Source organism: Argiope bruennichi, chromosome 2, assembly GCF_947563725.1.
Source record: "Argiope bruennichi chromosome 2, qqArgBrue1.1, whole genome shotgun sequence".
In the NCBI taxonomy this organism is placed as follows: domain Eukaryota; kingdom Metazoa; phylum Arthropoda; class Arachnida; order Araneae; family Araneidae; genus Argiope; species Argiope bruennichi.
In genome coordinates, this window is record NC_079152.1 from 92,914,397 (window position 1) to 92,929,104 (window position 14,708).

At 27.4% G+C, this 14,708-nt stretch overlaps 1 protein-coding gene across 1 annotated transcript in view; it reads right to left on the reverse strand.

The window, feature by feature from the left end:
• Positions 1 to 5,717: 5,717 nt before the first annotated feature.
• Positions 5,718 to 14,708, reverse strand: part of LOC129955181 (dual oxidase 2-like) — a 90,643-nt gene continuing 81,652 nt past the window's right edge. The window contains exons 28-31 of the mRNA XM_056068203.1: positions 13,505 to 13,663; positions 11,919 to 12,074; positions 9,699 to 9,827; positions 5,718 to 6,060 (exon numbers count right to left, since the gene is read on the reverse strand). Coding sequence (XP_055924178.1) covers positions 5,938 to 6,060; positions 9,699 to 9,827; positions 11,919 to 12,074; positions 13,505 to 13,663 — 567 coding nt within the window. The 3' untranslated portion in view covers positions 5,718 to 5,937. The remainder of the gene's footprint in view (positions 6,061 to 9,698; positions 9,828 to 11,918; positions 12,075 to 13,504; positions 13,664 to 14,708) is intronic.

A 14,708-nucleotide genomic window follows, 5' to 3' on the forward strand; every position in this document is an offset into this window, starting at 1 on the left:
TGCCTTAAATTATGCTACCACCATTTGAGTTATGTGTAATTTGTGTGAGAATTTATAAACATTGTTTTAAAAACAAAATGTATTGTTCCTTTTTTTTATTTTTAGCTTTTACTGTGTTGCTTGTTTTTAACTATGAATTATCTATTATCAAACTTCTTTTTTATATTTATGTTACAAATTTCTTTTGATTCTATCAAAGGTGAGACATGTTTCTGTGGAAAAGTGTTATGTGATTTTGCTGTTGTGGTTTTTATTTTGTATTAACTAGATTGATTTTCTATGTTTAAATTATATAAAAATGTTCTTGAATACAAATTTTTCTTTTATAATATTTTCATTAGTCTTTGATTATTTTATTCATATGCTTTTATTTAATATTCTTGTTTCTTTTGTTATTTAAAAATTTTAAAGACAAATTAAGTTTATAATAATTTTTTTGTAGTAGTTTTTCTTGTAATATGGTAATACTGGCATATAGATTTTTCCTGAGCACTGTAAAATTGACATTAGCACATACTCATGCAGATTGAGACATCCTTGTATACAAAAACTGTGCCACTATCAACATATTCATCTTCCAGATCTTACAATGCTCATTCCATTACCATTTTTCCATTCATTTTCAAGCCTTGTTTATACATTTTGAAAGAGCATGAAAAGTAATGCCTCTCCATTCTTTGAATAAAAATCTTTTCTCAAAGTTCAGTCATTTTTCATTATTTCCTAGGTTCTCCCATAAGAGCAGAGTCAATTCAAATGACATCTGTGACATTAAAAACATAATTGAATATCACTTAATATGCAATTGCATTTTATATAGTATGACAGACTGTGTATGTGTTAGATAACATAAGAAGCTATGTTTATATTTTGCACAAATTTTTTTAAGAATAAAAATCTGTTCTTTTTCTATATTTACTGTGATAATGGAAAAAGGGTAATTATTGTATGAAAAACAATTTTTTTTTGATCAACAACAGTTGGATAATAAAAGTATGGGAAGTTAAGATTTAGAAGGCGAAATCTTTAATTTATAATACTGTTTACCGTTTAATTTTTACAATGCTTCCGAATGTACCGATTTTGTTTTATAAAAAGAAATTTAAAAAAGACAATTTATTTAAAACTTTTGGAAGGTTATAAATTAATAAAATTGATTACAATTATTAATAAGGCTTAGAGGTAAAATGCTTATGTAAATAGAAAACCATTTTAAATAAAGTATACCAGATTATGAAAATTGTAATATATATATATATATATATATATATGACTATAAATTGTTTTTTCAGATGTTTATTATTATTATTTTTTTAATATCTTTACAAGATGTGCAGTAGATATCGGATTTTAATTGGTGAGCCATTTTTAAAGTGCATTAAATACATATGATTTCACTTTTTATTTTTTAAAAGAAATTAAGTGAAAATGAACTGCAGATATTGGATTGCTTTATATGGGAGGGAGTTGGTAGGAATCCTTCAATTTCTGAAAACAAATTCTTGTATCTATTTTAAGAGCTCTATGAATCTTATATTTTTTATGGTCAGTTATATTTTACTGAACAATCTTATTCAGGAAATTTTTTTTAAGTAGTTCATGTTTAAAAAAATTCAATTATTTTCTTTTTTAAAAATTAAATATTAAAACTTGCAGATTGTAAATTAATGAATACCATTTTGTATCTTTGTTATATAAAAATTTTTGGTTAGAAAAAAAAATTATCTTTCCTTCGAAAACAAATATTTTAACACATTCATATTTTTACAGAATTAATCCTAATGATTGCTCTTTAAAAACTGTTGAAATTGGTTAAGAAGCAAACTCTGTGTATTATAATGTTTATAAATTCTAGAAATTAAATAATTATTTTTTTGAAATTCAAGTATTTAAAGTTATATGGATCTAAATGTAATTTTTAATAGAACTAAGATTGAAAAAAAGTGAAATCCCTTGAAAATCAAACATGTATCTTTTTATTGACAATTGTAGAAAGTTGATTCAAATTGTAAAATATGTGCTCCTAATGAACATGCTATATTAATTTTAGAAAGGCATTACTTTTCACCATTCATTTTTCACTAGTCTTTGATTCATTATTTAATTAATATTTACAATAGATTTTCTTGGAATTTATTTCGTTTTCGTTTTTATTTTTAAAAAAAATTAATATTTTTAGAATGCCATATAAAAGTTAAAGCCATAAAAATGGCATTTATTGAATTTGACAATATGTACATTTTTTAAATAAAAAATTTTGTACATCATTATCAGAATTCCTTATTTTCTGTTTTTGTCATGAATGAAATTTATGCTAATATATTTATTAGATAGAATGTTGTATTTGTCTAATAATTCATCATAATCATTGAATTTGAAATAAAAGGAAAAGCCATTGCTGTCCATCGCATGTAATTTTCTACAAAACTCAAGTTATTTGCATATTAACTATGTAAAATAGATTTATCTGCACATTTTATTTCTCATTTCTAAATCTCATATCTAAAAGCTAGTATATAATAAGCTTTGAGACATAGCCATGAGAATTTTATATACCTAAGTCTCAAGCTTTTAGTTTTCCCACAATTCTTAAAATTGCATTATTGTAAATTTAATTGTCTGACAGGACTGATTTTGTAAATAACATTATGAGCCTATATAGAACTGAAGTATCGGCAATCTTTGTAACTGCACTATCCAAATAAGGGGAAAAAATCTCATCTTGGATGCTTAAAAGCTTACATTACCTCTTCATATACTTACATGACAATACATCTTGGAAAATCATTGCTAAGATTTAAAAAAAAAAAAAAAAAAATATGCCTATCTATGAACTAGAAAAGATGGGATTCATCAGAAAGTTATTTTATAATTCTTCATGATTACTACAAATATATATGAATCTAAACGTAAACATAAATTTTTCCATTAATTTATTTACATTATGCAATACAAAAAACATTTATAAAAAATTAGAAATTTTGAATTTTTCTGTGTATTTCTAAAAAATAATATTGCAAACCTTAATTGAACATATTTCAAACTGCAAACTATTGTTTAAATAAAAGGTTACCCAAGGACTAACAACGAATATTTATCTGAAAGTATTACATATTTTCATATATTTGAAACAATCCACAAGATAATAGGCACTGATTCTGTATTAGCAGAAAATATGATGAACATACTTTGAAAGTTGCCATCGCCAAAATTTTATGATAATTTGGCAAAATAAAAAAGAAAACAGTTGTCAGGGCGATGATTAGAATCGCCCTGACAAATTGATTTGCTGATGGTTAGAATCAGAAAACGAACTGAAGGGAAGAGTAGAACCGCGGGAGAGACGGTGCCGAGAGAAAAAAAAAGATGGATGTTCGGAGCTCTATGATGTTCTCGTACTAAATTTTGTTACAGTGTTCTTGTATGTTATGTTTTGTCCTACGTCAATTAAATGTTGTCAAAAAAATTTAACTATGGTGTCATACCGATTATTTTCGTTTACATTTACTTACTAAAAGGGCAGTCTTTGCCTTATTAATTTTTCTGATGAGAAATAAAAATTGAAAAAGCTTGGCAGCACCGACAACATTTATATTCACATTCCGGATTGTAAAAAAACATTCCGTTTAAGATTTATCATAAAATTAGTATTGTAGAATGATCTTAATGATTTTTTTTCTGCATTATTGATTTTATGCATCATGTAGTATTATTTAGTGATAATGAATTATTTAGGTCATTATATCTGTTTTGGGTTGGATGTGTTTGTTTAAGCAATAAGTTTGAAGACTTCAAGCTCAGATATTATCTTCATCATTTAACAGAAACTAATCACAAAATGCCTATTTCTGATGTAGTTTCCAAATGAAATGTTTATGTAACACATAGAATCTGATAAAAGAAAGCAAATTAGACTATTGTGAAACCAAAACGTGCTATATCTTTGGACAGGTTTGTTTTGGAATATAAATGCCAAGGCCCGTACATTCTTCTTGTGTGTAATTGCATAGTCTATGTATTTATGTTTTAAATTCTTCAACATTTTTCAATCAAAAATAGTTAGGCGATAAAAAGCTTTACTTTTTTTTTTTAAAATTTTAAAAATCGTAGTTATTATTATTTTTTTTTAGTTATCAAAAATACTTCATTTTCTTATTTATTTTCCAATTTCCAAAAATTGAATGCTATAAATGAAAGTCTTTTCTGTTTGAAAAAGGCTTAGGAAAAAGAAAAATTAAGAAGTCTTACATTAAAAAAAAATATTAATTGTTTGTTTGATTGAAACAATTAATAATTTGTTTGCTATTAATTCAAGTAAAGCAGTGCCTTTTTATAATGATAGAATGCATTAATTTGGAATTAACCTCTACAAATTAAAAAAAAAAAAATAAAACCTCACTCAGAAGAAACTGGATAGCTAGGAAAAGAACATGGAATATCTCAAGTGATGCTCCATAAGCCAGTGAACAGTGTAAAATGGAGTACAAAAATATTTTTATTTGTAGCTACATTTTGCAGGCTGTTTCTAGGATGAAAAACCAAAACATCTTTGGTGTGTAATCATAAATGATGATTAAAGCCATTTGTTGCTCTCCTCGCTGGCATTCTAAACTATACAGATGAAATTTGACAAGAGGACTCGATTGGTATCAAATAATTTAACGGAACAGGCACATTATCTACATAAATATTTGATTTTCTTCAGAATATAATTAAAAACCATAATAACATTTAAAAAATATATTGCTCATTGCACTGAACAAAAAGGCTGTCATATCCAGTTTTTAATTGCATTTATTTGCATACATGTTGTCATTCCATGGGATAAACATATTGAAATGTGTTGGTGAAAGTATTATCATGACAATAACTGATCAGCTAAGGAAGTAGAAACTACTCACCATTTTATGAATTTCTAGTTCACTATAGAAAACTGCAGTCTCATTTGCATTGTATTCTAAAGTCAAATAAATCATCTACAACGTTATAATTTTTTAATCATGTTTTGCAAACACAATTCTATCTCACATAAAATAGAAAATGAATTCCAAAATTTATAATTGCATACGAAATTATTATTAATTTAAAATCAAGAATTATTATTATTTAAAACAAATCATGAATGAAAATATTAAAAAATGAGTATTGTTAGACATCTAGCTTTAAACCATATATATATGTGTGAGTGGGTGTAAACATATTTTAAGCAGATGCGTGGCAGAAGAGAAGACACTTTTGAATTTTTAACTTTGATTTATTCCATCCGGGAGGCATATTACGTACAAAAAGCGATGATGAAACTGACGTCCATTTACATTGCGATACAAGAGTGAAAGAGATAGATATTTTTCCCTTCAATAATTTTACTAAGAGATTTTTTATAGGGCCACGTGTCGATTTAGGTAAGGGAATTTTGGGTATTTTTAAAAGAATGTGGTAAACATTAAGGATTTTTATCCCTTCACTTGAAGCGTGAGAAAATGCAGAAGTAAGCAGTTTTATAGGACATGTGTTGAATTAAAAAAAATTGGAATTAGATCAGAAAATAAGAGGACATTTTAGAATGAAGTTAATATGGGCTAAATTAAGATAAAAATTTGATAATGAATCAATATTTAAATTAGATATAAAAATATCATTATATATGTATATTCTTGTTCTTATAATAAATAGATGAAGATATCTTTTTTTTTTCAATTAGAAAGCTTTATTGGCATTATCCAGATAAAAAAAATGCAGTTTTGATGTACTGATTAAAACCTTAAATTAAGTATAAGATCATAATTATTATATTATGAAATACATCATATGTATAAAAAGTACTAATAATATCAACATTTTATGTTCCATTTCTTTATAATATTGATGAGCATACATCATAATATGAAGTGCATTTTCACAAGTACCTTCAATTTTTCGTAAAATATGAATAAGATATTAAAAATTTTCATAGTGGTGCACAAATATTGCTCCCTCATGTTTGTTCAGTTCCTCACAAGATGTCTGCACACTTCTTGTCATTAAGGGTGGTCCACAACTGAACACTGCTATTTTGTTCACCTAAATGAAAAGTGATGGGGGAAAATGTAGTTATTGAAAACAAAAAAATCAAATATAAAGTTGAAATGTGAGTTCAGCACATAGATTTGACTATTTACTATAGTTAACATCAAATCAAATGCAGGGAGTGAAGAATGGCACAATGATTTAAGTTTATACATTCCTTATGTAGAAAATGCTGAATATTTTGTTATTTTTTTTAAGTAATAGCCTTGTTTAACAGAATTAAATTTAAAACATCAATGCAATAGAATTCAAAATTTTTGATATATATTAATGTAAATCCTTTCGATATCTGCTATTTTTCTCACTTAATTTTTAAACTGCAATCCAAATAACAATGGCTGGAATCAATCCGATCCTTACTTAATTCGGATAATTAAAAAAAAATAAATACATTAACCCTTTCTAAGGCCGTGGGAAGTATGCTTCCCACGAAATTTATCAATCTTTGTATGAAATTTTGTAGGTTGGCATAAGTTCTGACAAATTTTTTTAGAAAGACAGAAACTTAGATGCTTCAGTTCTTTATCTCACACAAAATGATGTATCTTGGTTTGTCACTTAATTATTAATTAACCAAATTAATTAATTAATTAAATTAAATTTATCTAATAAGCTAAATGAATCCCTTTTCTTATTCTAATTTCAAGCCTAAAAATATTTTAACATAATATAACTAGAAAAAAATGGCCCTTTAAAGGGTTAATTGATGTTTTGGATAAAGAAAAATCACAGTTTCAAACAAAGGTCGTTTCATTTTTGGCATCTATTTCCGTAGTTCAAAGGTGCATAAATATACGAATTATATTATTCATAAGCACTATTACTCTTTGTTGCTTTCTACATATTGTCAACTTGAATGGTCATTGACTATTATTGAAAATTATTAAAGATGAAATAAAAGAAAATTACAATATGATTGAAAGTTGTAAAATCAAAGATATGCTTGCTAATATCCCCACCACCTCACTAGCTGAAAATTAAACTAAGTTAATAATTCAAGCTAGTTGTGAAATTAGCATTAAGTAAACTTCTTAAAAGTTGTGTTTTCGGCATATTACTGCTAAGATATTCCACTCGAGTGGATATTTGAAAACAGGGAAAATTTTGAACAATGATTTATGAATGCCATGGAATTTACTGATTTATTATTATTGACTGAATGATATCATTTCTTATCAGAAGCGTCTCATCAGTTCAGAAACTAAAAGTTCTACAAATAATAATAATAATAAAAGAGCTTTTTCTGAAAGTAGCTCAAAATATTCATTACTCTCTACGGTTCAAAATTAACATTGTGATCAAAAATATAAACAATATTTTTCATATCAGCAGCGGCTCGTCAGCTCAGAAATGAGCAATGTTCCAAAAAGTATTTCTCAGTAGAATATATTTTCTTTTAAAAAAGGCAACGTTATTTTCAAATAGCACGACATTTTCAATTATAATTCTCTGAATTGTATTTTAGAAAATTATAGATGTATTTTTCCTATGAATAACTTTTAACAGAAAAGTAATTTGTATTAAATTATATGTGCTTCCATCAAAAAACATAAGAGAGAGAGAGAGAGAGAGAGAGAGAGAGAGAGAGAGAGAAAAGAAAGACAATTATGAAAGCGAATGCAATCCTTAAGTGAAAAGAAAGAGTGGGAATTATTTGGTCGAGCGCCAAAATAGAGCTGCAAAAATTTCAATCCTTTCTTCGAAAGATCAAATGGAGAAAATGTAGCTTATAGTCTTCCACTGTATTCTTCAGCTACGCACTCTGAAAGTACTTTTATGTGTTCCAGAAATATTCAGTTAGTAGCTCTATCTATAGTATCTCTCATACTTACCAATTCATTTTTAGTTTTTTTAGGAAATTATTATTATTATTTGTTTTCGTTGAATTTAAAACTCTTAGGATGAAAAGGCAAGAAAATAGGATTAAAAACGGTAATACAAATTTTAAAAATGCATCAAGGAATCTTGCGATTTTGCTGCCAAAATGGACGAGACACCACTGGTTTTTATATCATCCCAAATCATGAGCAATCGTAATGTAAGAATGCTCATAATCTAAATTTTTCAAATATTAAAAAATTGTGGGATTTTCGCAGTGACTTCATATACTTTATCTAAAGAGAAATCATAATTTTTCAGGAGAATCCAATCAGTAATAAACAAAGTAAAGGCACACAAGCATTTCGCCATTTGATATCATAATTATAAATAGCATAGAGTTGCCAGTCATCAGGTAAGTAACTTCCTTGTTCCATTTGTAATGGGTATATTGATTGTTAATGAAGGAAGACCAGAATTGCAATATCACAAATGGCTGAAAAAGAATGTAAAATAGTGTTCTGCATTGATGCAAATTTTACATCTAGCAAAAATAATAAAGCAAACAGTACAGTACTTTGGAATTTCCTGCAATGGAAGACAGAATGCTATTCCACAATTTTTTCTTTTTTTAAAGATTATAAAAAAAAAAAATGCGTCAAGGAATTCGGTATCTAATTTGGTTAGCATCCGAAAGCTGATCATTGTGATTGGGAATAAAAAGAATTGAATGAGGAAAGAAGCAACGAGTGTAATGACAGAAATCCAAGCTCTATGCATTAGGAAAATTGACTGGTGAAGAAAACTGACTGAAAAGGAAATAAGTTTTCTAGAATTGGTTAATACTAGAAATATATAACAAGTATCACTCATGTTGTTTCATCGGTTACTAAAAGAAACTAAAATAAAATGGCGTAACGATCACAATGCATAATGGTCTAGATGTCCCGGGCGCTATAACAAAATATAAATGCGTTTGTGGTGTTAAGCCAGATAACAACTTCCGGACACAAGTAATTACTTTTGTCTAGTGGCTATGTTACTCGGCTATGAATCGTAACGTTGGGTGTTCGAACCTCAACCTTGCACATTGGTGACCCGGACGTGATATGAAGACGCAGACCTTGCACACGTTTATTCCACTTTTTTTTTTTTTTTTTGTTAAATGTGATAAGGTGATGAAAAAAAGCCCACCAAACTTCGCTGACATTTACTTTTGCTACCACACTGACGACAGCTGAAAGAAAGAGGTTAATCATATTATGCCCTAGGTGCCACTTTATCTCGTTACACCTATCTCAAAATATTCTACTGTTTTTTTTAATATATATATTTATATCTTGTGTAAAGCTAAATTGGTACAAAGCAGAAAATTATTTTATTGTATTTTATATTCTATTTACTCTTCTTCCGTTTTCACTGTAATTTAAAGATTATCGTAATGTCTTGTGTGTTATCCGCAGAGGCGTATAATCCACAGGTGCTACTTTTTGGCTTGACAAAAATTTCAGCAGATAATCTGCACCGCCATATAATTCGTGGATTATACGGCGGATAATGCGCGGCGGCAAATTATTAGTGACGATTTTCATATTTTTTTAAACAGAAAACCCTCGGATTATAAGCAGGAAATTATCGTAAATATATTTTCAACATTAAAATGAAAGATACATTTAACAGTTTTCTAGTATGGGTAATTAGAAAATATTAAATATAACTATAATAACTAGAGAATATTATTCCATAGAAAGGCATCCTAATAACACAATTACAGTTAATATAATGAAATAAAATTGATATTAATTAAATCTTACATCTGAATGCTCCGTGCGAAGAGAATTGAAAAACACTTGGAAGTCCGGTCTACCGAAATGAGTTATGGAGCGAAGACCTGTAAATAGGCTTCTTCCACAAACTCTTTGGAAATGACGCTCACAGATGTACTGAAAGAAATAATAATAATAAAATTAAGCTTACATCATAAACATCAGCACAGGAAATGTGTATTTTATGACAATAGTTTAAGATTTTAATCTACAAGTAATATGTATTATAAAAATTTACAATGCATTACTCATTATTTTGAGCGTGCAAAATGTATCCAGATCTAAAATACAGTCAAGACTTGCTTAATGAGTGCTCACATAATGAGCAAATCAAGATGTAAAAAAGTGATTCGCTTGAGAGCGATGTTTTGCAGAACAAGTGGTGAGGAGACACCACATTCTGAATTGGCTTGTATAAATCTGTGTTGAGCGTTTGTCTTAAGAGAAGCTTTATATTTATATCGAAGAAGTTTGGCCAGATAGCGTTGTGAAACGCGACTCTGAGAGGTTTCAGCAAGTGTCTGTGGAGCCTTAACCAACGAGATTTTATTCCTGATCAAGGTTATGGGACTAAAAATGGATAGCAAAGGAGAAGGGTGGATTTTTTATCCGTTTGTTGTATCCACGTGCATGTGAAGAAAAAAATGCAAAAAAGTTTATATATGTATATTTTTTTTAAATTGATTAATTACAAATGTACAGTTATTTTCTGTATTTTATTATTATTTGTATTCAGTTATATGAAATTATACTATTCACATCTAAAAATAACAAAAAAGAAATCTTATGGGGATACAAATGGCATCATATAGCCTGATCGTAGATCTTTAGATATGTTAATCTTTGATTCATATCCCTAATATAGGGTGGTCATAAAGTCTTCCCTTGATTACAAAGAATTATTACGAAAGATGGATATAATGCTGTAAAATTTTCACCATGGAATTATGTTTTTAAATTTCTTTTAGTTCGGCACATAGTGCTATTTACGCCGAAACTGAGATTTTACATTTGATTGTTAGAAAAATGGCATCAAAGAAGGAAATTATTTAATATTTTTTTATTTCATAAATTTAAATCAACCATTACTGTTCAAAGCTAATTTTGGGGTTACATAAAAGACAGAGTGTTTTTGTAATGCTTAAAGTTAGGATTATAGATACTGCGTCTAATGTGACAACCAAAATGTTGGACAATACATGGCGAAAATTGGAATATCGCCTTCACATTATTCAAGATATCAAAGGATTCAAATTGAAATTTATTGATGAAAGTGGTTTTATTAAAAACTTAAACGTCTTATAAAGTTTCATAAGACTTTTATAAAGTTATACAATATTTTGAAATAATCGTACGCCAAATTATAATAATTTATGTACAAATTTTTTTTGTAATTATAGAAAATACTTAGATTACCCTATATTTCCAAAAGATATGCATACTTAAGAATTCTCATCTATGATATTATGCGACATATTTGGATATTTGGCAGTTTCAATAGCCGGATGGCAATATTAATAAACTTCTAGTCTGAAACATCGTATGTATGAAAATATTTTAGGTTATCTGAACTAATATAAAATTTGTTTTGAAATTATTCGATTACATAATAGCTATTAATGGTACACAAAGTATATAATTACTAGCAGTACCCGCACAGCGTTGCCCGTGGCATATCTATGAGAAAAAATTAGCTTTAGACTTAAGTCTAGCCTCTACCCGATATGACATGGGAATGTCATGCGGAATCCAAAACATATTTAGAAATCATCAAAAATAACTACAAAACAATTTTTTATAGCACAAATTCACGAATCGTAATAGGAAAATAATTAAAATCGTAATTATAAAACTCTTTTATTTATTTTGATATGACTTCAACATACTAAAACCTTTCCCAATAAATGCCCTATAAAATGGTACAAATATCTCCAAATTAGTTAAATATTTCTAATTACAAGAAATTAAATAAAAAATTAAATTTTTTTACAGTATTTCAAAGTGGCGTGAAAATAGGTTTTTGTTTAATAATATTTTTTAAATTGAGGAAAATATTAAAATTTATTAATTTTGAATTAGAAATTGAGCACGGAAGATGTCTTTCACGGAAAAATTTTTGTAACTTCAAATATTAATAAAAAAGAGGAAAGTTTTTTCTTATTAAAATGTGAATCCCATTATATTTGATATTGGAAGGTAAAAACTTACTAGCATAGTTGTGCGCAAATCAAACTTTTCATAAAACTGAGTGATAAAAATGTGAATGTCAACAAGGCCATTTCGATCATTGTCTTCAACTTCTCGTAAGATGTCAATCATCCATTCAAACTGTCTTTGACTTCTCGTTACCCAGATGAAGTACAACTAAAAAAAAAAGAATGTTTGCATTTAATAAATTAATTTAAAATAACCTGAAATGACGATAAGATGAATTTAATGAGAATTTAAGTTTCATAAGATTAAAGATAATCTTAGGAAGATAAAATTAAGATTTTTTTTTCTCCTTAAATTTCTTTATTTTAAACCAATCAATGGCCAGTGCGAGGGAGAGCTGTATATTGATTAGATGATATTTCTGGTTACTATAGAAATTGTCTAAAAAATTAATATTTAAAATTTCATTATTCAGTAAGTTTTTGCTCTCAAACACATACATTTTTCTTTTATTTCAAATGTTACTGTCTCAAAAATATCTTTATAAATATAGTGGATGCCACTTAATGCGATCACGGTTAATGTTATTTGCTTTCTATTATGAAATTTCTCTAGACATCTCATTGTCGTATTCAAAAATACACACAAAAAAAGTTCGTTCAATGTGATTAGTTTTAAGTAAAGAACTAACCGATCCTCCATTTTCAGTTGGCGTTAATGACTGAAATTCGTGAAATTTTTCGTTCCATTCCTAAGCAAATATCTGGGAGTCATCTTCCCGATGGGATGGAATTTAAATTCTTTTATATGGACTAGAGTGATTAACGGTTATTATAATCAGATCTGATCAAAGAGTTGTGTAATTGTATAAAATACCATGATCCAACACTTCTACAATTTCAAATTTATTTCATTATTCGCTAATTAATCTTGTAGTGGAATGAAGATCTTTATGATCAGTGCAGTGGAAGCAAGAGGACCCATATTTTCGGGAACATTTCTTTAATGATCACATTTCACACAAAACAAACACAAACACGAAAAGACAAGACATTAACGCGTGCACACTTCTTACAGAACAACATCTCATCTCATTATAATAATAACAATTTCAGAGTACTATGGGATGTGTACATAATCAGGTATCGCCATCTATTATCCAAAAGAGAAGATAGAGTAATGCAACTGCTACAATCTGAATTAAGTCCCTTCTTGCTTATTTACATATTACAAAATAATCTTTCATTAAAGAATGAGCCTAACGATAGCTTGTTTTTATTGTAATATATAAATTTTATTTATTTATTATTTTTATAAGTTTCAGTTAGTAATATGTAGTTTATAGTTTATAAATATGCGAAAAGATCATCTTTACCTATTATGAAATTTATGATTTATGAGTGATTCAAAAAGTTATTTGTAAACTAACATCTTATCAATATACTTGCTATTAGTACATTATTTAGTTTTTGTAAAATTTCTCAATTTCAAAAATGCTTTGTTTTAAAACATATTAGTGGATTTTAGTTTTTTACAGGCCAGCTTTGCTTACAGTATGAAGTAATAAATGCTTACGAAATGCAGCAAAAATTACAATGAATACAAAATCAAATGAGGAAAAAATGAATAACTAGTTTTACCTTCTTGCAAAATATTTTATGCTTCAAAGATGATTTGAAAACTACATCTTTCAAGATAGAGGCGAAAGGTGTAACACCAATGCCACCGCCAACAAGTACAGAAACATCATAACGAAACCAGTCCTGGTGTCCTTCGCCATATGGTCCATCCAAATAGATCTGTTAATAATCTTTATTTTAAAATTATATACATATTAAAAAAACTGAATAGTTTAAATAAAGCTTAAATTTAAAATGGAGGGGGGGGGGATGGAAATATATTTTTTTTCAATATTTATAATCACATTTTTTTTAAAGGCTAAAATTTCCTAAAAGTCATGAAGCTACTGTATAACTGTACTTAAAATATTAAGATTTGTTTTAAAAGCAACCCAAAATCGACTCCACTCTTTTCAGCGGTTCTTCAATTCAATGTTATATTAAAGACTTCAATTTCTACTGACAATTTTTAATTTTTCATTACTTTTTAATGTCAGACACACACAAAAGAAATTCTCAAAAATGCATTCACTTTGAATTAAAAAATTGTTACACATCTTACGAGTTGATTTCATATACAGTTCTTTAAAACATATATTTTAAAATATTCATAAAAAATTTCTTATATCTACTTCAATTCTTAAAAAAAGTCATAGATTTTTTAAAGTAGTAAATGAACAAAAATTCAGCATGGAGAAATATCAATCATTTTAAAGTTTCCATTTCTTCAATGGCACGGTATAAAAGTCCATAAAATAGTTTGTAATGTTTACAAAAAGTTAATAAACCTGTTTTAAAGTGCTTAGCATAAAAATTGCTAGAGTTTGGAATAATCAAATGCGACACTTGTAAAATGAATGTATACAAAAAGATTAAAATTTTCTAAATTTTTATTTCAACAATTATAAAAAAAAATATATATACACATTGAGGTTCATTTTAAGGACAGTTATATTTCTAACATAAATTTACAATGCGCACGAAGCTATTTACAACTTTATTTCCATTATTTAAAAAATCTTTAATTTTACAAGTAAAAATATTTAAAAAAAATGCTTGAATTTAGAATTGTGATTCATATAAGGAAGAACAATTAATTCGTAAAACATGACAACAGTAAAGAATTGGATTCATAAATTTGTTTAAATTAAGATCTGAAAGGGTTTCATTTACAATTGTTCCTTGCATTTAACTCTTTGCATCCAGAAAAGTAATTCGATGCATA